General features: G+C 37.8%; 1 protein-coding gene and 1 long non-coding RNA gene across 3 annotated transcripts in view; both read right to left on the bottom strand.

Annotated features, from left to right (window-relative positions):
* Positions 1-257: 257 nt before the first annotated feature.
* LOC115416322 (uncharacterized) lies at positions 258-10693 on the bottom strand. Its single transcript, XR_003934948.1, has 3 exons — positions 10357-10693; positions 4390-4393; positions 258-270 (listed from the first exon to the last, which is right to left on the bottom strand). It is a non-coding gene; the product is annotated as an uncharacterized LOC115416322 (long non-coding RNA).
* A 1519-nt stretch (positions 10694-12212) lies between these two features.
* Positions 12213-25991, bottom strand: part of rab24 (RAB24, member RAS oncogene family) — a 30116-nt gene continuing 16337 nt past the window's right edge. Inside the window, exons 5-9 of one of the 2 annotated variants that reach the window (XM_030130076.1) lie at positions 24683-24750; positions 21644-21743; positions 20122-20172; positions 17399-17458; positions 12213-13160 (exon numbers count right to left, since the gene is read on the bottom strand). In XM_030130076.1, the coding sequence (XP_029985936.1) occupies positions 13093-13160; positions 17399-17458; positions 20122-20172; positions 21644-21743; positions 24683-24750 (347 nt within the window). In that variant the 3' untranslated portion in view covers positions 12213-13092. Of the gene's footprint in view, positions 13165-17398; positions 17459-20121; positions 20173-21643; positions 21744-24682; positions 24751-25991 lie in introns of both variants that reach the window. The other variant, XM_030130075.1, reaches the window with a different exon arrangement.

Below are 25991 nucleotides of genomic sequence, written 5' to 3'. Positions count from 1 at the left end.
TAATATATTTCAAATTCCAGGCGACCCCACATGGGGTCCAGACCCCAGGGCTGAAAACAGTGGTTTAGAACTTTACTGACCCCCTGGGCAGAACCCTCAGGTGAACACAGTGAACCTTTATGTAAAACAGCAAAACACTAACATCTGACAAGTGTTACAGCCAACACGAGCTGTGTTTTCATGAACATAGTTTAATGCTTTTTTAAAAAATTATTATTATTATTATGTTGTTGTTGTTGTGAACTGCTCAGCTCTACAATATTGTTCAGACTCACTTGAGCTGCTTCCTGCTTCTTTTGAAAAAGTATTCACAAAAATGTGCATAAATGGAACAGGCCTCAGCTTTTCTATTTATGTTCTGATGTTCTGAACATTGAACTCCACAGATCCCTCAGACGGACGGTTCTGCACCATCTTAATGTATATTCCCATAAAGCACAGGTGTCAAACATGCGTGCCGGGGGCCAAATCCGGCCCACCAAAGGGTCCAGTCCAGCCCCTGGGATGAATTTATGAAATACAGAAATTAAACTGAAGATTATTAATAATCAAGGATGTTGAAATCATTTTAGCTCAACTCAATCCACAGTGGGTCAGAACCAGTGAAACTATCAGAATAACCTAGAAATAATGAAAAGTGCTAATTTTCCTCTTTGTTTTAGTGTAAAAAAAAAGTCAAATTACACAAAAATGTTTACATTTACAGACTGGCCTTTTACAAAAAATGTGAATAACCTGAACAAATATGAACAACCTGAAATGTCTGAAGAAAAGTCTGTGGAATTTCACCAATATTCTGCCTGTTATGAAATAGTTTGTATATTTGTAGATCCACTGTGATCTGTAAGTTTTAATGCACATGTATAAATGATCAACTGAGGCACAATAGTGTTAAAATTACACTGATTTTTCTTCAGAATTTTCAGTTGTTAATATTTGTTCATGTTAATTTCAAGTACAGTTCATAGATGTAAATATTTTCATTATGGAATTTTACTTTTTTCACTCAAAAACAGAGAAGACTTTGGAGTTGACATTATTTCTCAGTTCGTATCCTATTATTTATATTATTTTCTTGGTCCGGCCCACTTTAGATCAGATTAGCCTGAATATGGAACTGAACGAACATGAGTTGGACAGACCTGGTCTAAAGCAGAAACACATGTATGTGGCATAACTACCCTTATCTTTCTATCATCCAGCCCTAGTCTGCATTCCTTTAGATCAGAATAGTTTTAGTGATGCTTCACATTTGACTGACGTCCTCCAAAGTCACATGATCTACAAAAATGTCAACGTGCCAGCCGGGTGACGCCTTCTGCGGCGGAATCTGCGATCAAATTGTTGCAGGACCAGCGAAATATCGACGAACATTTCGAGATGAAGGCGTCGATCATTTCCTGTGAAACTACAGTCACATGACATCAGCTGGTCTGACAATGCATTTCATCTGACAGTGTTTGAATGTTGATGCTAAAAATGTTGGGATGGCATCTGCCCACAGCCAGGGACAGGATTGGACGGTTTTTACGTAAAACAAAAAAAGGTCCAAAACCCACGGATTCAGTGTTTTAAGACGTCAGGATGGGACTGAAACGGACCGCCACGGGACACCGAAAGGGTCCGAAAAAAAGCATCTGGATGGGAGTCGAACTGAAGACAATGTGAGGCAGATGAGGAGGGTTTGAAGGGTGGGGAAGGACGGGTGGAGAACAGGTTTGGAACTGATGAACGGTGGGGCTAAAATGCAGAGATACATGGAAGTCAATCGGTCTCATCAGATTCTGAATTATAAAAGCTATTGAATTTCTAGCACTGAATTATTTTGGACTGAAATTAAGTATCTGAATGTTTTGTCTCTGAACTCAACTATGTTCATAAATTTACAATAAAAAAAATTCAGATGCAAAAAATCAGATGCAAAAAATTGAAAAGCAAAAAATTCAGATGCAAAACTGTCAGATCACACATCTGCGCTGACCGTCTTCCTGCATCAGCGTCACATGACCAACCTAACATGACTTGATTGGCTGGCTGTGGGTTCGACTTGAGATAGAATCGATCGCTTATCCTTGGAGTCCCAGATGTGGGATCAGAATTTTTTGCTTCTAATTTTTTGCATCTGATTTTTTTGCATCTGAATTTTTTGCATCTGATTTTCTTGCTTCAGAATTTTTTGCATCTGATTTTTTTGCATCTGAATTTTTTGCTTCTGAATTTTTTGCATCTGTATTTTTTGCATCTGAATTTTTTTTATTCTAAATTTATGAACACAGTTGAATTCAGAGACAAAAAATTCAGATATTTAATTTCAGTGCCAAAAAATTCAGCGCTAGAAATTCAGTGGCTTTTATTACTCCGACTCTGATGGGACAGATGGACTTCTGTAGTGATAGCACTAAGTTTGTTCCAGTGTGTACGCTGTGCTCTGTATTTATTATTTATATGCTGTTCTGTGACGCACAAATAATAAAAATGAGAAAGGAGAGTTTGTACACGCTCTCCTCGTCCGTTGTAACTTCCAAGTCTTTGATGGGACGCAGACTCCTGCTCATGACGCTTTCACTTCAGTGTGTCGTTATTTCCACATGTGTGTTGCTCTGTCTTCAACCTTCATTTTGTCAGTGTGTGATTTGACAAATACCTTAACCCAGGGTTCTAAACTCCTGTTCTTTAGGTTCCACATTCAGTCTGATCTGATCTGCAGTGGACCCAACCAGGAAAATAAGAACCCATAAAGAATGACAACTGACCATGGGGTTTTAATGAAAAACAAAACATTAAATTATGAAAATACTTACTTTTATAAGTTATCCAAACAAAAAAATAATACAAATAACAAAAAAAGAAAACAATCGCATTGTCCAATTTTTTAACCTGCCTTATTTTTTACTCTGTTTTAGTGCTTGTTTTATATTCTACTGTTTTACACTACGGTGTCCTTGAGTGCCAAGAAAGGTGCCTATAAATGAAATGAATAATAATGATAATAATAATTATTATTATTATTATTAGCAGCATTGTACCCGTGGTGCCATTGTACGAAAGCGCCCTCCCATGCTGCAACATCGAGACCCTATTGGACAAACACGCCCCTGACACAGAATGTCCATTATAGTAGGATTATTATTATTACCTCCGCCAAGGAGGTTATGTTTTTGCCAGGGTTTGTTTGTTTGTTTGTTTGTTTGTCTGTCCGTTAGTGTGCAACATAACTCAAAAAGTTATGGACAGATTTGGATGAAATTTTCAGGGTTTGTTGGAAATGGGATAAGGAAGAAATGATTAAATTTTGGTGGTGATCGGGGGTGGGGGGGCCCACGGGGGGGGGCCACTGATCAGCCTTGGCGGAGGTCTGCACTCTCCGAGTGCTTCTAGTTATTATTATTATTATTATTATTATTATTATTATTATCATTATTATTATTATCATTATTATTATTATTATCATTATTATTATTATTATTATTATCATTATTATTATTATTATTATTATTATTATTATTATTATTATTATTATTATTATTATTAAAACGGACATTTCTTCAGTAAAATCAGTGTAATTTTCTCAGTCTTCTTCCTCCACTTCTCATTAGTCCATGTGCATTCTGGATCAGATCTCCAAAGACACTAAACACTGAGGAACAGGAAGAAAATGTGTTGTGTTCGAAAATTTGTTGAAAAATGTTGATTTTGTTCATTAGTTTAGCTGTTTTTGTTCATTTTTTGTTACTTAAATTATTCTTTTACTTTATTTTATGCAAATGTTTTTCTTATGTTTTTTCCACATTATTGTTTTGTAAGTTTTTTTTTGTTAAAAAGAGTTCAAACTGGACTGAATTTAATACAGACATTTCAGGTTGGACACATTTGTTCAGGTTAGTCACATTTTATTGGTACAGGAGAGTTTGGAAATGGAAAGAGTTTCACAATTTAATGTGATTTTTTGCACTAAAACAAAGACAGAAATTGGAAGTTGTCATTATTTACAGACATAGTGGAATATAATGTCTTTTCACATCAAACCCAGAGGAAAATCTAGTCATTATTTTTTATAGGTTATTATTTGACTGTAGATCAGATTGGTCTGGATGTGGAACCGACACTAAAATGAATCTGTGGAATTTTTACACTTTGTAAATTCATCCCAGGGGTCGGATTGGAACCTCTGGGGGGACGCATGTTTGACAGCCCTGGTTTAGGGAGTATTTGAAAAGTATTTTTTAAAGAATGGTTTGGCTCCTTTGTGTAACTAGTTTCTGTACCAATGCCTTTTTTACAGTTGCCCAATAAGTAATGTTTCATTCCGGTGTATTATTATTATTATTATTATTATTATTATTATTATTATTATTATTATTATTATTATCATTATTAGATCTGAACCACTGACCTGTTTCAACTGCTATAATATAAATATATCAGAAAAGGTTATGAAGTACGTGCACTTTGGCCTGGATTCATTTTTCCATTCTGTGTGAACTGAGGAAATGGAAAAAAAAAAAACAAGCATTCCCTGCTCAAATCTGTTCCAGGATGTTCATTTTTATAGTGCAGCATCTTTTTGTATAATAATGGCAACATTTGTCTAAAATCCAAGTCTTATAACCGACACATAGTGACATAAACTGTATAATAACGAAATAAATAAATAAATGATGGAAGATTAGTGAGTGTTCATGTGCTCACAGTAGGTTTATGTCAGTACCAAGGTTCCAATAGTTCTGGATTTTTCATTCTAATTTAGTTTGGACTTTTTTTTCTCTAATTCAGTTCGTTTTAATTCGTTTTTAGAGCAGGTTTGATAGTTTTTATTAGTTTTCTTTTTTTCTAAATACTTAGTTGTAATTTAGTTGTGGTTTAATTTTAGTTCAGTTGTAGTTCAGTTGTAGTTCAGTTTTAGTTCAGTTGTAGTTCAGTTGTAGTTTAGTTGTAGTTCAGTTGTAGTTCAGTTGTAGTTCAGTTTTAGTTCAGTTGTAGTTCAGTTGTAGTTTAGTTGTAGTTCAGTTGTAGTTCAGTTGTAGTTCAGTTGTAGTTCAGTTGTAGTTCAGTTGTAGTTCAGTGGTCTCTTTTCTCTTCTTCTCTGTGCTCCTATTCAAATCAATCCCAGACAGGACTCTGCTGCTTTAGTCTCCATGTTTCCAGGTAGAGTGGGGACCAGAAGACGACTGGAAACCACAAGTGAACACAAGTGACGGAGCAAAAAGTGTCGTATGGAGACAGCACAGAAAACTGAGAGAGACAAAGAAATCCATTGAACATCAATCTGACATTGACAAAGACCAAAACCAAGGGAATTTGATCCATAATTTGTATCTGTTTTAGTTAGTTTAGTAAACACACAATACAGTTTCAGTTAGTTATGGTTTTTTCTTTTAATTCTAGTTTTTATTTATTTCAGTGAATGAAAATGTTTGTACAGTTCTAGTTTGGGTCATTTCGTTAGTTTTCGTTGTTTTGTACCTGCAGCTGTTTTCTCGAACCCAGACGCACTGGGCTGTTGGAATGTGTTTGGCCCTGGTTGGCCACTGTACAAAGCAGACTCCAGCATAAACAGTGCACAAGAGTGTGTAAATAATATGTGATGAACCTCTGATGGCATTTAAACCATTTAACCATAAATGATAGCAGGAAGTGTGTGTATGTACGGAGCCCGGGAAGGGACAGGAAGAAAATACTACTATTTGTGTTGTAATGCAAAAGTATTGTGTTAGAACACAAAAGTAAAAAGTAAAAAAATTAAAAATCAAATAAATAAAAATTTAAAAAGAAAAAAAAAAAAAGAACACAAAAGTATGGGGTCATTTCCACAACTGCAGTTCTTGTTCTTGTTGGGTTTTCCCTTGGGTGCCGATGGCGGGGGGTGGGGCCATGACAAACTCATGGAGCCCAGTATTTGTGGTATTTGACCGGGGGGGGGCAGTGGATGTAGAAGTTGTGAAAATTTGGTGTGAGATGTGCTGAAGAACAGAGGTGTAGAAGTCTGGAGGTGAACGCTGAAAACATGACAAGTTTCACTGTCGTTTTCACGGTATCACAAAGTGACGTTATTTATGGACCACACCCCTACGTACATTTACACACACACACACACACACACACACACACAGAGTCCGACAGATTGAGAAAACAGTCTATTTCTGTCGGGTGTCCACAAGGATTCTGCTTCCATGGGGTCCATAGTTGGTAGCAACGCCCCTGAGTGTTCCTACTAGGACTGTGTATGGGCAAGAATCTGGAGATATGTTACAAATTACAACACTAGGATCAACATACGATATGTCATGATATATCATGATACTGTATATCGTATGTTGATCCTAGTGTTAAAAAGGCAATTTTTTGTTTGGTTTCTTTTTTTTAAATTATTTCCTTGAAGAATTGAATTCCAGCAGAAATCTGCACAAATCCTAAACACGTTTGTATTTGATCCAACAGGATCTAATGTTCTATCAGCAAATGTTCCAACTGTGTTCAAACTGAAATTCTGTTTTCCAGACATTCCAGTTTCAGATCCTGTTCAAATGTTCAGATTCTATTAGTTCACAACTAACATCAGAACAGGATTTGAGTTCAATCCAAACAAAGGAACCAACATTATTGAATAAAAGAGTGTGAAAGAAGAATAAATTAAATATAAACAAAAAACTAAAATGAACCTCCACAATATCTGCATTTGAATAAATACCTAAACATATCCATACAGTACTTCTTAATAGCGATACAGTATTGTGAAATGAAATATCATGATATATTGCAGAACTGATATTTTCTTCCAGCCCTCATTCCTGGACTGCAGTTGTTGGTTCGTACCAAACAGGACCACAGAAGGACTGGACCTCCTGCTCTCAGGGCGGTTGATCGTCTGTTGATCCATGGACGTAGGTACATAGGTGGGTCCACGTAGGTGGATCTGGAGAAGGCGTTCGACCGTGTCCCTCGTGGTATCCTGTGGGGGGTGCCTCGGGAGTATGGGGTCCGGGGCCCTTTGCTAAGGGCAGTCCGGTCCTTGTATGACCGAAACAGGAGCCTGGTTCTCATTGCCGGCAGTAAGTCAGACCTGTTCCAGGTGCATGTTGGTCTCTGGCAGGGCTGCCCTTTGTCACCGGTTCTGTTCATAATTTTTATGGACAGAATTTCTAGGCGCAGCCAGGGGCCGGAGGGGGTCCGGTTTGGGGACCACAGGATTTCATCTCTGCTTTTTGCAGATGACGTTGTCCTGTTGGCCTCATGGAACCTGGACCTTCAGCGTGCCCTGGGGCGGTTTGCAGCCGAGTGTGAAGCAAGCAGGATGAGGATCAGCACCTCCAAATCTGAGGCCATGGTTCTGGACCGGAAAAAGGTGGTCTGCCCTCTCCGGGTCGGTGGGGAGTCTTTGCCCCAAGTGGAGGAGTTTAAGTATCTCGGGGTCTTGTTCACAATGAGGGAAGGATGGAGCGTGAGATTGACAGACGGATCGGTGCAGCGTCTGCAGTGATGCAGTCGCTGTACCGGTCTGTTGTGGTTCAGAAGGAGCTGAGCCGAGAGGAGAAGCTCTGGATTTACCGTCAGTCTACGTTCCTACCCTCACCTATGGTCATGAGCTTTGGGTCAGGACCGAAAGGACAAGATCCCGGATACAAGCGGTCCAAATGAGTTTCCTCCGTCGGGTGGCTGGGCGCACCCTTAGGGATAGGGGGAGGAGCTCAGTCACCAGGGAGGAGCTCGGAGTAGAGCCGCTGCTCCTCCACATCCAGAGGAGCCAGCTGAGGTGGATCACACATCTGTTTCGGATGCCTCCTGGACACCTCCCTGGGGAGGTGTTCTGGGCATGTCCCACCGGGAGACCTGAGGGAAGACCCAGGACACGTTGGAGAGACTATGTCTGTGGGCTGGCCTGGGAACGCCTCGGGGTCCCCCCGGAAGAGCTGGAAGAGGAGTCTGGGGAGAGGGAAGTCTGGGCATCCCTGCTTAGACTGTTACCCCCGCGACCCGGCCCCGGATAAGTGGAAGAGAATGGATGGATGGATGGATGGATGGATGGATGGATGGATAGTTTAGTTCAGTCCAGTCTAGTTTAGTTTAGTTCACTCTAGTCTAGTCTAGTTTAGCCTAGTTTATTCTGGTCTAGTCTAGGCCAGTCTAGTTTTATTTAATCTAGTTTAGTTCAGTCTAGTTTAGTTCAGTCTAGTCTAGTTTAGCTGAGTCTAGTTTAGTCTAGTTTAGTGTAGTCTAGTCTAGTTTAGTTTAGTTCACTCTAGTCTAGTCTAGTTTAGCCTAGTTTATTCTGGTCTAGTCTAGGCCAGTCCAGTTTAATTTAGTCTAGTTTAGTTTAGTAAAAAATGTGAACATAAATGTTGGGCCTCAGTTGATCCCTTCTACACGTGCATCATCACTTACACATTCAGTAACAGACAGAATATTGATAAAATTCCACACACTTCTCTTCAGACATTTCAGGTTGTTCATATTTGTTCAGGTTATTCATAGTTTTTGTAAAAGGCTAGTCTGTAAATGTAACTTTTTTTTCTAATTTGACTTTTTTTTTTTACACTAAAACAAAGAGGAACATTTACAGTTTTCATTATTTCCAGTTTATTCTGATAGTGTTTTACTGGTTCTGACCCACTTTGGATTGAATTAACCTAAAATGATTTCAACATTGTTGATTATTAATTTCTTCGGTGTAATTTTTGCATTTCATAAATTCATCCCAGGGGCCGGACTGGAGCCTTTGATGGGCCGGACTGGAGCCTTTGATGGGCCGGACTGGAGCCTTTGGTGGGCCGGACTGGAGCCTTTGGTGGGCCAGATTTGGCCCCTGGGCCCCATGTTTGACACCTGTGCTTTAGGGCGTTTTCCAGCAGAGGAACACCCAAGTTCAACATGTAGTCACTGGTTAACGCTGAAATCAAAAACATCCCAAATATGCTGTAGTTTACTTGCTTACTAGCTTTTTGTTGTAAGGCTTTAGGAATTCTCACATGTCCCTGAACGCACCACCAATAGGAAAAACTCTCCGTGGATCGTTGCTGTAGTGTTGCCGCTTTTTGTGCATTTATTCAGCTTCTGAAATCTTAACCTGGCTCGGTTTTATATCACAAGCATTAGATTTAGATTAAAAGCATGGGATGAAATAAATAAAAATAATAAAAAATAATAATTTTAAAAAATTAATAAAAAATTAAAAAATATAAAAATAAAATTAAAAAAAAAAAATTACAAATTAAAGATGAAAAATAAAAGTAAAAATTAAAAAAATTTAATGTAAAAATAAATACAATAAAATAAAAAATAATAAAAAAAATTTAATTAAAAAAAAATAAAAATAAAGAAATAAAAACATGGGATGAGAAAAAGAAAACACCTTAAACCAGCAAAATGATCTGTATGAAAAGCTGAGAGCAGACTGATACAGGTGTTGGAAATGCCAACTTCGTAGTGTATTTCTGATCTGTTTTTGGAATCAGTGTTTATTTGAATGCATTAACGGACATGTTACCCCTCAAACTTACAGAAAATTCGGTCAATTTTTTTTTTTTTTTAAATCGAAGAAAAAGAAAATCACCTTGTCCTGATAACACAAACTGTAATAAATGTGGTCACATATAGACAATGTTTTGTTTTAAACAAGCAAAAGAAAAAAAAATACAATATTTTGGAGAAACAGCACTGCTCTCTTACCATTTTGCAATTATAATTTGACATACTTAAATGTATTGCCATTATTTTGTTTTCGAATGCATAAAAATCTCCTATATTTTCTAGAGCTGCAACTGATTAATCGATTAGGTCCGTGAATGCAAAAATTCCCAATTCGATTAATCGACTCAAATCGATCGAAGGGAAATATCCTATTGCAGTTTTTGTGAATTGAAGCTTCTTTGTGCGTCACAATAAGCGTCCGTGTGAAACACAACAGTGGAACCAACGTTTAACAGCAGAGAAATGAAGGAAACAAAGCTGAAGATTCAGGAGAACTGTGGTTGAAGGATTTTTTGGATCACTTTGAGTCGATTAATCAGTTGCAGCTCTAATATTTTCCAAGAAAGGATATTTTTTTTAAACAATGGCTATAAAATTCAGCATCTTTCAGAACTCTGAAACTTTTTTCAAGCTTTTCAACTTATAGAACATACAATCTCTTTTTTCCCCCCTCACCATTTATTAAAAAAAATATTGTGCATCAAAATATCGACACGGCACGTAACACATCGAAGCGGCGACACGGAAGATAATACGCCCTGTATTCAAACAGATTCATCTCCACACATGTCGACGTTGCAGCAAAACTTAAAAAGGCAATAAATTAGTGACTTCTTTATTTAACAGAAGTTAAACACGCTGTCGCTGTAGCTGTTCAGAGAACGTTGAGACAGTTTGTGCCACGTTACAAAATTCACCCACAAAGCTTTTGTGTGGTGGTGAAATCTGACGTCTGACACCACACAGGGAGAACTTTGATCATGTGACCGGACAAAGTTTGTCCTAACCCCTTTTCTGAGCTTATATTCTGAAAAGAAACATGCATTTGGAGACGTCCTGTTGGTGACATTTCCTAACTGTCCTCAGGCAGTCAAAGGCAGGGCTCTAAACTCATTTTAATTCAGGTTCCACATTCAGTCTGATCTGATGTGGACTAAACCAGTCAAATAAGAACAGAAGAACCTAGAAATGATGACAACTGACAATTTATGTCTGTGTTTTAGTGCAAAAAAATCCATTAAATTATGAAAATACTTACTTTTATAAACTATCCAAATAAAAAAGAAGTCAATAACCTGAAAAAAACTGAAATTTCCCACAAAAATAAGTGCAATTTTAACAATATTCCGCCTCAACTACAACTACAAAGACACTAAACTGAGGAACAGGCAGAAAGGAGTTCAAATTGGACTGAATTTAATACAGACATTTCAGGTTGGTCATAATTGTTCAGGTTAGTCACATTTTATTGGTACAGGAGAGTTTGGAAATGGAAATATTTTCAGAATTTAATGTTATTTTTTGCATTAAAAACAAGTCAAAAATTTCAAGTTGTCATTATTTATAGGCAAAATGAAATTAAATTTTTTTCACATCAAACCCAGAAGAAAATCTGGAGTCAGGAGTTGACTGTACATCATATTGGTCTGTATGTAAACCTGGACTAAAATTAGTTTTGACATGAATTTTTGCACAAATTCATCCCAGGGGCCAGATTGGACCCTTTGGGGGGCCACATTTGGCCCCCGGGCCACATGTTTGACACCCCTGGTCTAAGGCCGTGCAGTGAAATAACACAGATCTGTACAAATCGCCTGCTATACACGGCAGCTTATGGTGCAAATGAAAGAGTGTCAGATCAGACTGATTCCAGATGCTGTGTCTGCTTCACACACTGGAAATGTGTGTGAGGACAAGGCTGCACAATACTGCAGAAAAAAAAACAGATGTCTGCAGGATGTTTCTACCACACTGACTTAGTGGCATGACAGTGATTTCAAACCCTCCATCTGGAAGCAACACTATCCAGGCACCACCGACAGCGGACCTGTTTGACTGTAAAAATGTAAATCTGACCAAGTGTATTTGTGTCATTTCTGTTCCAAAAATCTGATCCCACTGAAAAACCGACAGAATCACCTGCAGAGGAACTGGACACTGAGACAGAAGAACTGATTTACAGACAAGAGATCTGCAAAAGCTGAGTTACACTCATCTGAACAAAGATCATTTACACTTGTTCCACTGGCAGATTTTTTTTTTTTAACTTGAATTAAGCAAAAAAAAAATCTTGAATTAAACAAAAAAAATCTTGAATTAAGCAAAAAAAAAATTGACTTAACAAAAAGAAAAACAAATCTTGAATTAAGCATAAAAAAAAATCTTTAAGCAAAAAATCTTGAATTGGGAAATAAAAATCTTGAATAAAGCAAAAAAAATGTTGAATTAAGCAATAGAAAAATCTTGAATTAAGTGAAAAATCTTGAAATAAGCCAAAAAAAAATCTTGAATTACGCGAAAAATCTTGAATAAGCAAAAAAAAAAAAAAATCTGCCAATACAACAAGTGAAAATGATCTTGAATACAGCTGCAACCAGTTAATCGACTAGGTGCTTGAAGCCAATGCAAAAAGTTACAATTTGATTAATCGACTCAAATCGATTGAAGGGAAATATGCTTTTGCAGTTTTTGTGAATTGAAGCTTCTTTGTGCGTCACAATAAGCGTCCGTGTGAAACACAACAGTGGAACCAATGTTTAACAGCAGAGAAATGAAGGAAACAAAGCTGAAGGTTCAGGAGAACTGTGGCTGAAGGATTTTTTGGATCACTTTGAGTCGATGAATCGGTTGCAGCTCTAATCTTGAATTCTTGCATTTGTATCCTGCAGCAAACGTGTTCCAGCAGAAGCGCTTCCGATGCTCTCCTGTCATGTGACTGACGTGCATTCGTACATTGCCGTGCCTATTGTGCAGCCCTGCCCGTTCAGTCATAGAATGTTTGATTTAATTTTCACAGGTTTCACTTAAATGTAGGACTCATTTAAATGTGTTTGGGCTGAGAACATGGGGGGGGGGGGCACTCACAAACGCAGTCGCCCCCCTTTTTAAACTAACAAATCTGAAACCAAAGGAAAAAAAAAAAAAAACTGTGCTCATTGAGGTCAGATGAGTGTTAAACTTTAAATAAGTGACGAATGGCAGTAAACAGTGTGTATTTACTGCTGTAAACAAAGGCCTGTACGCACAGCAGCGCCCTCTGGAGTACAGTGCAGTCAGTGCAGCCTCAGGTGTGTGACGGACGCCCACAGCTGGACGACAAACTGACTTCCATGAGATGAAAGAACCGCCGGGCTGTCACAGATGCACGGCTCCACACAGACCAAACTGTGAAAGGGGAGGCGGGTTTTCTTCCAATGAAGTCCACACACATCCAACGCTTTATGGCACAAGAAATAAACACATCCAACAGGGACAAAGCAAACAGATGACAGTACTGTTGTAGTTGTAGTTGTAGTTTTTCCTCTTCTGCACTTTGGATACCAGATCCTTATCTGAACTGTCTCATCCAGCATTTCCAGGGTTAATTCCAGCAAAAGGAGAAGGTAAAGGCCATTCTGTCATTCACATTCAGTTGTTATGGCAACAGGAGTAGAAATATGAGTCTTTCTTCTGGCCCAAGTCGACTCCTGGCTCCTCTGCGGAAAAACAGGAAACAAACAAGTGTTCAGAGAACGCAAACCTGCGCTGAGCACCCCCAACGCTGTGCATGTGTGGATCCACTATTTCTGTTTAAATTCAACCGTTTCCAGGTTGTTCCATACAGCAGAAAAAATGTGGTCAAACGTGGTAAGAAATTTTTATCGGTTTAAAATTTTTAGTTATAGTTTGATTGAATTAAAAGATTTGAACGATAGCTCTTCAGCACAGGGGATCTGTAGTTTGTTTTTATTTATTTATTTATTTATTTAAAATGAAAAATGTGTGGTAAATGGGATTTTCAATGTTCAATGTAAATGTCCACAGAATCCACATTCCACAGTGGATGTGGACAATTTAGTTCCAGATACAAGAGATTGTTCTAAGCTACAGGTGGATCCAACTGGAGGCTAATTGGAGTTGTTTTGAATTTTGGATGAATTTTCAAAAATTGCTCAATGATGACAGATACAGTGATGAAACTGAGGAAAGAAAAAAAACCTGAACTTTTCTGAATGACTTCAATGAGTAACAAACCCGGTTTGCTTGTCTTCTGGACGTACTGCGACAGAAAATCACCATTTCTCTCCGTTTCCTGGAGCCAGGACCACTTGAACTTATTTGTGATTCCTGCCTCACACTTCAGTTCGTCCTCACGCTGAAGGACCATGAATTCTGACATGATTTCACTGAATATTTAGACAAAACACACTGGCGGTAAAATAGTCAAAGCAAATCCGCCATCTTGTCTCCAGAGACGTGAAACGAATCACGTGTCATCAATGGACCAATCAGAGCTGTCAATACAAGTTCCATGTTGTAAACAAGCATCTCATTGGTCAAGACAAACGGAGACAAAAGCAATATGGCCGCGCCCATGAGACAGACCCAAATAAACATAATTTACACTTTTTGGAGCGATTTATGCGTAATTTTCCATCTGAAATGTTGCCAAAACCAGACGGAAATGATCCGGCCACATTTAATTTACCGGAACACATGCTCAGTTTTCGGAAAAAAAAAATGGATTTCTGGCAAAAACCGGAACACTTTCATGACTGGAGATAGGAAAATTGTAGATGGTGTGACCTTGCTGTGACCTTGAACTTTGGCCTACTTGGCCCAAAATGTAATGGGTTGGTCCCAGGGCCTAGGCCTATCTGTGGGGAAGATTTGGGAAAGATGGGTGGAAGAGTTTTACACTGAAGATGAGAACAAACAAACCAACCAACAAACAAACAAACACACAAAGCAAAGTGATCGCAATACCTCCTGGTGGAGGTGATGAAATGGTAAAAACAGCCGGTCGTTCAGTTCTGGTGTCGAGGAAAACAGACCATTTGACTTTAGCCCTGACTGTAGTTGGAGTGGATACATGGAGGCTGTGAGAAAATATCGCTATCGCAATATATCACAATATTTCACTTCACAATACTGTATCTAGGGATGTAATGATGAAATGATGAAAATTTCATATCACAGTTATTGTGACCAAAATTATCATGGTTATCATTATTATCGCAGTATTATTGAAATTGTGCTCAAAATGTTCAAAAAGTACTGATACACACACTGAAAGAATTGAACCAAGTTGTATTTTGAAAAAAAACAAAAAAACAAAACAAAAAACAAATAAAACAATAGGCATAATGTACTTTCTGTTGCAGAAAAATTCAAATATTAACATGTAAACATCAAATATACACGTGTGCATTAAAGAGGACACCTTATGGACACTGTTTGACCATTTTCCAGATTAAGTTTGAGTTGTTTGAGTTTCTTTTTCAGAGATAGACAGACTCTCTCTGTCTCTCTCTTTCTCTTTCAAAGTGCGGTAATCAAACACAGTTATCATAATAATTAGAATTTAAATGGTAATACTAACTGTCAGGAATTTTACCGTGGTTTATCGTTAGGGCTGTAAAAAATATCGGTTCTGCAATATATCGCGATATTTCATTTCACAATTCTGTATGGATATTTTTAGGTATTGTGGAGGTTCATTTTTGTTTTTTGTTTATATTTTATTTATTCTTATTTCACACGCTTTTATTCAATAATGTTGGTTCCTTTGTTTGGATTGAACTCAAATCCTGTTCTGATGTTAGTTGTGAACTAATAGAATCTGAACATTTGAACAGGATCTGAAACTGGAATGTCTGGAAAACAGAATTTCAGTTTGACCACAGTTTGAACATTTGGTGATAGAACATTAGATCCTGTTGGGATCAAATACAAATGTGTTTAGGATTTGTGTAGATTTCTGCTGGAATTCAGTTCTTCCAGGAAATAATCTTTTAAAAAAGAAACAAAAACCACTAAAAACTTCCCTTTTTAACAGTATCGTGATATATTGTGATATATCATATCGTGATCCTAGTATTGTGATTTGTATTGTATCGCCTGATTCTTGCTGATACACAGCTCTTTATCGTTATACTGGTAATCGTTACATCCCTAGTAAGGAGCATTTCTGACATCTGCTATTGCTTCCAAACTAGTGAGCCTGTTGACTCACTAAAATTACTCTTGTAAGCAAATTCTGCTGATCCGGTAGCATTGAAAGCCTTATTGTACTCACCTCTGATTTCTTCTTACTCCAAATTTACTGGAAATGTGATTGTGGCCTCCAGTCTTAAAATCTGGGTCCAGTTCAGACACTATTTTGGCCTACAAGCCTTTTCTTTTAGAGCTCCACTAGCAGCCAATCCTATGTTTCTTCCATCTTTAATGGATAGTACCTTTTTGATTTGGGCTGGTTTGGGTATAAAATCATTAAAGGATCTATATATAAACTCTGCTTTTGCTTCTTTCCAACAACTAGTTGAAAAGTTTTCACACCCAAATGATCTTTTTTTTTTTAGATATCTCCAAGCTCGTAATTTTGTTTGTACTTTGTTCCCAGGTTTTCCTGCCCTTCCTAATGATTCAGATTTAGATATCTTTTTGGAGCCTCTGTCGTCTCTGAAAGGAGCAATTTCTGTCATCCATTCTAAAATTCATAATCTTCGATCAGGCTCCTCTAGTGCCCTTAAAAATATATGGGAGGTAGATTTGGGAGAGACGATTTCAGATGGTATGTGGGACGAGATCCTAAGAAGGATGCACAGGTCATCAATTTGTGCTAAACATGGGTTCACTCAATGTAGGATTTTGCATCGTGCTCATTACACTAAAGCTCGGCTGGCAAAAATATATGGTACAGTGTCTCCTTTATGTGATAGATGTCAACAGGCTACAGCAGATTATACTCATATGTTCTGGGGTTGCTCATCTTTAAATACATTCTGGTCGGAAATTTTTGATATTTTGTCAATGGTAACAGGAAAGAAAATTGTTCCTAATGTTTTTACTGTTTTGTTTGGTGTTGTACCTACTCCGTTTAAATTTACCTCTGCTAACAAAGACATGATTGCATTTACATTTTTATTGGCCAGGAGGCTTATATTGTTAAAGTGGAAATCCTCATCTCCTCCAACCTTCTCAAAATGGATCAAGGAAGTACTTTATTTTCTCAAACTGGAAAAAATTTGTTTGACATTAGCTGGAGCCTCCAACACTTTTGAAAAGACATGGACTCCTTTTCTGACCTATGTGAATAGTGCAATCTGTCATGTTTCTCTTGACTGAGTATCTTGATGTACTTTTTTTTTTCTCTCTCTTTTTTTCCCCTGTAATATTTAAAGTGGAAATTTTGTACTTCTATTTTGTATTTTATTTACTGTTTATTTATTTGTTTATTTTTATTTTTCCTGTGATTTGAGGGGACGTGTGCCAGGGGAGGGGGGGATTTGTTCCGCTTGTTGTTTGTCTGTAATGGACTTATGTATCATATGTCGGTGCTATGTTCTTTTTTTTTATGCAAAAAAAATAAAAAAAACAATAAACAAATGGTTAAAAAAAAAAAAAAAATTACTCTTGTAAGAACAGCGACTAATTTTTGACATTAATCTTAGGAATGTGTAATACTGACATGAGATCACATTTAAAGGAACATTAACTGATGTGAAAGTTATCATTGTGATCTTATATTAAGTTATTGATTGATGCAATGTCAAGGTTAGGGTAGCTTATATGCTATGCTACGCTAAGTTATTGATGTCTCTTCCACAGGCCACTGCTCCGTAGATGTCACTTCCATTTTAACAAAAAGCAGTGTCATACCAGAAAAAATATCAACCGAAAGTCTGATTTTGGCCGGATCAGGTTTTCACCAAAGACCCCAAAGTGAACTCACCTGTCATATACTGGAAGGCAGTGTTGTTATAATCCTCTGCAACTTTCTGAAATAAGTCATCTGGCAAAACAAAAGGAAACATACGGAGACAGGTCAGTTTTCTATACAACCTGATCCGCTTCACGTCAGAACATTTGTTTAAATAGTGAAGCCAGAAGTGTTCCTGCCATGTGACATTCACACTAGAAGTGTAACTGCATTACACTGCAGTGTTGACAGATGGGACATAATAATAATAATGGATTAGATTTATAAAGCGCTTTTCTATGAATGCATACTGAAAACGTACAATGGATCCATTCTTCACTCGCTCTCACATTCTCCCTCTGGTGGTGGTAAACTACATCTGTATCCACAGCTGCCCTGGGGCAGACCGACAGAAGCATGGCTGACAGTTCATGCCTACGGCCCCTCCCACCACCAAACATTCACACACATTCATACGCCAGTGTGAGTAGCAGCACTGGAGGCAAGGAGGGTGAAGTGTCTTGCCCAAGGACACAACAGCACATGACTAGGACAGAGCGGGATTCGAACCGCCAACCCTTCAGTTATTGGACGACCCACTCTACCATCTGAGCCATGGCCGCCCCAAATTATTGTAAATTATCATGACAAATTATTGTACCAGAAGCTTAAAATTATCATATTTGGAGAAAATTCTTGTACATATGGGATTTAAGGTCGCTCAGGACCATCTGCTTCAGTCTCTTCTAACAACACTGTACTTGAGCGGCTGAAACCTTACACTTTTAGAACCAGAAATTTAAATCACAATCATGTGTCCCTTCAACTAACATTTCACCTGAGCTGCTGAAACTTCACAAACTTTTGCTTACATTTGGTGTTGCTATGTTGTGAGTCACTCGTGCTACGTAGTGTGTTGATTGGCTGTGAAGAGGCACGTGACATCAGATGCAGGACGGATCCTGTTTGTGTTTGTTAATAGCATGTATTGATTCTATATTATATATAATGCATATAATGCACCTTTTTGGTGTCTGCTTCTCAGTTTCTCTTGTGCCGCGTTTCCACTTCATGGAATTGCCTCAACTCCACTCTGGTACCAGGTCCTATTCCAGACTGTTTCCACTCTGGTACCAGGTCCTATTCCAGACCCTTTCCATTACAGGATACTACCCACTTTACAGTACCTGGTCGTCATAGCAATGCGGCGCATTACTTCTGTGTCGTCTGCTCAGAGTCGCTGATAAACTCACTCGTTGCATGTTGTCTCATCAAACTCCTGCTGAATTTTTACGTGTGAACCTCCTGGACAAACCATGGTGTAGTTTTACAGACTGTCATCATGTGGATTCACCTACTGACAGATTTACTGTCAACTACTGCATCTGTTTTTTGTACAAGGGCAGGTCACAGAGACGACTCTGACCAATCAGTGGTCTGCAGTGTTTACATGTCACCTTTTAGTATCTGGTCCCCAGTCCTGGAACCTCAGCGGAGGTGATACCAAAAAACTAGTACCAGGTACCAGATTCCAGGTCCTTTTAGTAATGGAAACGCAAAAAGGATGAGTCGAGTCAAGTCGAGCCAATACCACGTAGTGGAAATGCAGCGTTAGATGTCTTAGAGGGTCCAGGCGGGCCAAGAAATCTGTCCATTCTCTGTTCGGTCCAGTTTTCTGACTACGACTGTGTTGAAGGTAGTAACACACGCGGTCACATGATCGGGTCAATCAAGATATGCCTTCTCAGTAAGGCTGGGTATCATGACCAATTTCCATAATCAATTTGATTTCGATTCATAAGGTTCTGAATCGATTAATCACGATTGGATTCAATATCGATTCGATTCAGTATTCATTGATTGATTCAGATTAATTTAGTGATACCAAAGTACAATTTTGAGTTGTAACCTGATTATTTGAGTAGTGCAGTCATGCAACACATCAATACTGGGATCAATATTGATATTAGAAAGGAAATAAATCTGACATTTCAGCAGGAAGTAGATGAATCTGCTCTGAAATAGTGAACGGGACAGAAACATGTCCATCTTTCTACAGTGGATCTGAATGGATTTCTTCATCATCTTTATTCTGTTTTATGGCTGGTGGCTTCTACCCACTGGGGGTGTGTGTAAGCGTAACAGTTGGACATTGTCGCTTTACTATTCCTCTAAGTCCATACTCAGCCATAGGTGATAGTATTTATCCAAGTTGTTATTCCAAGAACGACCGGGTCTCTGCGACTCCTCGGAGAACCTTGTAATTTATTTATTTAATTTTTTAAAAAAATCAATTACTAGAAATTTCAGGCGACCCCTTTTGAATTTCAGGCAACCCCCCAAGGCTGAAAAACACTGCTCTACCTCCTGAGCCAGAAAAACTCAAATGCATAGAAGACAAAACTGCACTACATTTTGCCGTTTACAAGAACAGATCGCCTGCTGTTCTCTAGTCTTGTAGTTGCAAACACTGATTAAAAATTGAGTTAATAAAATGGTCGTGTTTTAGTTTAAAACATGTTGAAATGCTGTTAATATTGTCTTCGTACAGTATTAACTCTATATACATTTCCTCCACATTGTGCCCCTTCTCATCTTCTAATCCACTTTGTTTATGTGCTCACAATCACATACACACACACACACAGTACCATGAATCTGAAACCACTTCCTGAATTGACAAACCATTACTACGTGCAGCTGTGATCTGAGCCAACCGGTCGTGTTACATGCGGTGTACAGAAGATGTGACTCACCCACATTGCTTCCTGTTTTACTGGAGGTCTCGAAATGCTGCGCGCCGATTTCTGTCGACACAAATCAAAGCGGTTAGAAGTCACTCACCCAGTCAGTCTGTCTGTCGGAGGTGGAAACTTGTGTGAGAGGAGTCTGGCAGGTGGTTAGGGTGGTCCAACAATCATGGTAAAAAATAAAGTTTCAGATAACCTCAATTAGAACCCTGCATTAGGTTTTGGCATTCACAAGATGATTTAGGAAAAAATTTGGAAGAAAAAGGAGATGTTTTAGAGGTTGCACAAAGCCTCTACATCAGAGCCTGGTTTGAAGCCCCATCACCAGTGAAAGCCCCTGCAAATGATTTGGCACTCCTTAAAAAGCTGTCACAGTATGAAAATTCAGTTGTCATAAAGCAGCCTGAACAGCTTTGGTCCCACATCTGTGGTACTGGAGTGAAATATATGGATGAAGTAACTCCGCCCACATCTGTGGTACTGGAGTGAAATATATGGATGAAGTAAGACCGCCCACATCTGTGGTACTGGAGTAAATATATGGATGAAGTAACTCCGCCCACATCTGTGGTACTGGAGTAAATATATGGATGAAGTAACTCCGCCCACATCTGTGGTACTGGAGTAAATATATGGATGAAGTAACTCCGCCCACATCTGTGGTACTGGAGTAAATATATGGATGAAGTAACTCCGCCCACATCTGTGGTACTGGAGTAAATATATGGATGAAGTAACTCCGCCCACATCTGTGGTACTGGAGTAAATATATGGATGAAGTAACTCCGCCCACATCTGTGGTACTGGAGTGTAGAACTGGTTGTGGTCCATTCTGTGACTCCAGTGTGACACCAGAGCAGAAACAGCTGATGGTGGACCACCTGATGTTAAATGCAGGTTCTTTGGTTCCACTAAAGCGTTGGGATGTCCTTAATCCATCAGACTGTGAAGGGAAGCAGATCAGGGCTTTTGTCTCCACCAGCACCATGTGTTTGTTTGAAACTTTGGATCTGCCACAAACATTCTGAACAGTTCCTCCAGTAGACTGGGCTGATGATGCAGACTTTCAGAAGGAGGAGAACACTGGGCATTCCACTAAAGTTGTCAATGATGTCACTGACAGAGGGGCGGAGCTCATTCCAGACTTCAACTGTAGCCGAACAACAAATGCAGATCACAAACAGTACTGGCAACAAGTTGTCAAAGAACACAGGAACATTTTTGGTCATTTCAATAAACCAACAGTGGTTGCTGGACTTTCTAAGGAACATTTTTATGTGGGTTGCAGTTTGAGTTTGAGAGTAAAATTACAAATTATTCTAATCTGCCTTATTCATTTGGATAGTTCTGTTAGAGTATACAGAGCCATCTGCACCTGTCTGTGACACCTCTAAATATTAATTAATTTGCATAAAATTTGGACTGAAGTAATTTGGCCAGATATGGAACCAAAGGTCTGACAAAGGTATCAGAAGTCAAAGAAGATCCAGTAAGAGGGCAGGTCTTCCAACAATCTCACATGAATTACCTTCAGCAAAGTCCTGAGCGTCGTGATAGTCGATCTGACGCAGGCTCCGGTCCCCTTCGATCAGGTCGTTCTTGGTGCCACACAGGTAGATCTTACAGTGCTTCAACACACAACACAGGGAAGTTCAGTGGGTCCAGAGCAAGGGCATTATCGTTAACGAAAACTAACCAAATGACCAAAACTAGAATTAAAAAAACATTTTTGTTAACTGGAATAAATAAAAACTAGAATTAAAAGAAAAAAACAAAAACTAACTCAAACTGTATTGTGTGTTTACAAAACTAACTATAACGGATAAAAATTATGGATAAAATTCCCTTCGTTTTCGTCTTTGTCAATGTTGGATTGATACGAAATCAATTTATTTCGCTCTAGCAATTTTCTCTGCTGTCATCATATGATATTTAAGGGTCCGTCACTTGTGTTCACTTGTGGTTTCCAGTCGTCCTCTGGTCCCCACTCTACCTGGAAACATGGAGACTAAAGTTGGGAGAAAGCAGCAGAGTCCTGTCTGGGATTTATTTGAATACGACCACAGAGAAGAAGAGAAAAGAGACCACTGAACTACAACTGAACTACTACTAGACTGAAACTAAGCATTTAGAAAAAAAGAAAACTAATAAAAACTATCAAACCTGCTCTAAAAACAAATTAAAACGAACTGAATTAAAGAAAAAAAAAAGTCCAAACTAAGTAAAACTAAACTATACTGAAAAATCCAAACTATTAGAACTAGGGCCGTTAGAAAATATCGGTTCTGCAATATATCGCAATATTTCACTTCACAATACTGTATCGATATTAAAAAGAACTGTATCGATATTTTTAGGTATTTATTCAAATGCAGATATGGTGGAGGTTCTTTTTGGTTTTTTGGTTTTCTTAATTGTTCATATCTTATTTATTATTATTTAACACTGTTTTATTAAATATTGGTTGTTTGATGCATCCTAAAAGCATTTTTTTTCTGTCTGAGAGGCAGATGGGAGTTCCTTTGTTGGGATTGAACTCAAATCCTGTTCTGATGTTAGTTGTGAACTAATAGAATCTGAACATTTGAACAGGATCTGAAACTGGAATGTCTGTAAAAGTATGTAGTATTTGTGCATATTTCTGCTGTAATTCAATTCTTCCAGGAAATAATTATTTAAAAAAAAGAAACAAAAATTGGCTTTTTAACAGTATCATGATATATCAGGATATATCGTATCATGATCCTACTATTGTGATTTGGATCGTATTGCCAGATTCTTGCTGATACACAGGCCTATTTCTAACCTTGGTGCAGGGTCATAAGACTGTGATTATTAGGGCTGTAAAAGATCTTATTCTGAGCTGTGAAATAATATGCCTGTCAGTGCTCTGCGGCGGATAATCTATTAATCTGTGACACAGTTTCAAAACAATCGTCTGCACAATTCTCTCTTCTGCACTGAAATTCCTGCACTTTAATGTTATTTATCATACACTAATATGTCAGTCGTTAATGCAAAGGGTTAAAGGATTACTTCAGATTTATTCAGCTGGCTTTGGAGGAGTTTCTTATCCATATTCGACGTGTTAACTGCCATCGACACAGCCCCAGTTTGGAATAGTACACAGGAGAATCAGCCCCGTAGCTAAACAGTGTACTGTTAAAGAACTATACAACCAATTCAAAAATTAAGGTCCCATATATTATTACTTTATTAGTATTCAGAGAAAAAGTCAGAATTCTGACTTATTTCTCAGAATAATAATAAAATAAATATATTGGACCTAGGGATGTAACGATTACCAGTATCACAATAAACGGCGGTAAAATTGCCAACGGTTAGTATTACCATTTAAATTCGAATTATCATGATAACCATGTTTGAGTACCGCACTTTTAGGGGAAAAAACCTATGTAAAGATCTGCTTTAATGTCAAATATTTGAGTATAGTTTTAATTTATAACAATTTTAATTTTTTATACCTAATATTTGGAACCAATATTCACTTTTAAAGTCTTTGAAAAGGTTCGTTAAGCATCTGTGTGTTATTTATGCAATAAATTATCTAAGTGTTTCAAATCGGATTTTATATTTAAACTGAACATCAAAAGAAACTTATCACATATTAACAAACAAAATACAACAAACAACAAAACAGTGGATGAGTATCCAGAGGAGAATGTCAAATATGACAAAGGGTAGTTCAACAAAGTTCACATTTAGCAACAAGCAACATTATTAATCCACAGCACGTCAAAGATTGACCAAATGGTCCAGATCCATGTCCTCTGTCCTCCCTGAGCCCTAACACAGGCTGGGCACCTTTGGACCATTTGGTCAATCTTTGACGTGCTGTGGATTAATAATGTTGCTTGTTGCTAAATGTGAACTTTGTTGAACTACCCTTTGTCATATTTGACATTCTCCTCTGGGCACTCATCCACTGTTGAAGAAGAAGAAAAAGAATTTGTTTTCATATTTAATAAAATGGTGTGAAATGGCATCACATAGAATATGTGATAAGTTTCTTTTGATGTTCAGTTTATTTTTTGTGTTTTTTGTCCTTTAGTGTTTTTAGAGTAGGTTAAAGTTAAAAAGTAACAGACAGATGATCTAGATGAAGTTGTGCTGAAAAAACAGATCCCAAACATGGGTATAGTAAACATTTGTTTATATTGTATGCAAAGGCAAAATCAAAAGGACTGAAAAACAGACAAAATAGACTCAGACCACTAAGGGTTAATATTGGAATGTTTCTGACACAGAAGGGACATTGGGAATATTATTTTATTTGTTTGTTTTTTAAATACAACTTGGTTAAATTATTTCAGTGTGTGTATTAGTACTTTTTGAACATTCTGAGCACAGTTTCAATAATACTGTGATAATAATGATAACTGTAATAATTTTGGTCACAATAACCATGATGTGAAATTGTCATATGGTTACATCCCTAATTGGACCTTTTTTTTTTTTTTTTTTCTCCCAGTGGCCCTAATCCTCTTCCGTAGATAAATACCTCATACGTTCAATGTAACCCTTCAGTCTGGACCAGGTGTCTTACCTCTTCACAGTTCTGCAGTTCTTTCACCCAGAAGCGAGCTCTCTGGAAGCTGCTGCTGTCAGTTAAATCTAAAGAGTAACACAGAAACACAGCTGGATTTATGTACAGACTTAAGGATTTACACAGATCCAGACAGTCACAGCTCCCAAAACCAGAATTAACACTTTCACATCAAAGTTCCTTGTACTTGCACGTCTGTGGTCAACTTAACCCTTTTCATGCATGAATTATGAGAACCTTAATCAAGATTTTTTTCCTAAGTGTTTTTATTATATTTAGGCATGAAAAAACTATGCAATTGAAAATTTTCTAATGAAAAAACAAAAAGATTAATAAATAAAATAAAAAAACATTAAAAAACTACAAGCACTCGGAGAGCGCAGACCTCCGCCAAGGCAGATCAGTGCGCCCCCCCCCGGTCACCACCAAAATGTAATCATTTGTTCCTTGTGCCAGTATCAACATTTCCTGAAATTTTCATCCAAATCCGTCCATAACTTTTTGAGTTATCTTGCACACAGACAGACAGACAGACAAACCAACGCTGGCAAAGACGTAACCTCCTTGGTGGAGGTAATAAAGTTTAAAAAAAAAAAAAAAAAAAAAACATAATAATAATAATAATAATAATAATAATAATAATAATAATAATGATAATAATAAACAAAATGTTCTTATGAACCTTTTTTTCATGAAATTGCAAAAATGTCCACTCAGCCGGACACCATGCGTTTAATTTTTGAAGCAAAGAAACATGTATTTACTGATAAACTGTATCAAAACTATGGGGGGGGGGGGTTGTGATTCGGGGGGTTTATACTCAGGGGAGATCTACACAATGTTACCAATTCATGTCAGAAAAGATATGGAATGTGTTAAAACTTGAATAAAGATATCAATGGCCAGAATACAAAACCTCCTATCTGAAAAAATCACTTTTTTCAGGAAACAAAAAAAAGTTTAGTTTTATTATAGTATGGTCTTTGTTAAAGATATCCAAGCATATTCTACTGTTCTCAGACTCTCTTTCTATATTATGTGTTAAAAATACATACTAGGTATTTATGCCTCCCAAAGTGCAGTCCATTTAATGTGAAAACTCAAAATCTAAACATTTGCAGATAGGCGTTTTTTTGGGGTTTTTTTGGCCATCGATATGTATTTTTAAAAAATCCATGAATATACAAGAGAACAGCTGTAGAATAACTGTGCACTGTAGTGACCAGTGTGCATGAAAAGGTTAATTTAAGAACACGTGCACCTGTTTTAATTCAGAGCAGCATAGGAGTTGAACAGATTTCATTTGTTA

Source organism: Sphaeramia orbicularis, unplaced genomic scaffold (genome assembly GCF_902148855.1).
Source record: "Sphaeramia orbicularis unplaced genomic scaffold, fSphaOr1.1, whole genome shotgun sequence".
Classification (NCBI taxonomy): Eukaryota; Metazoa; Chordata; class Actinopteri; order Kurtiformes; family Apogonidae; genus Sphaeramia; species Sphaeramia orbicularis.
This window is presented reverse-complemented; position numbering and strand designations above follow the sequence as displayed.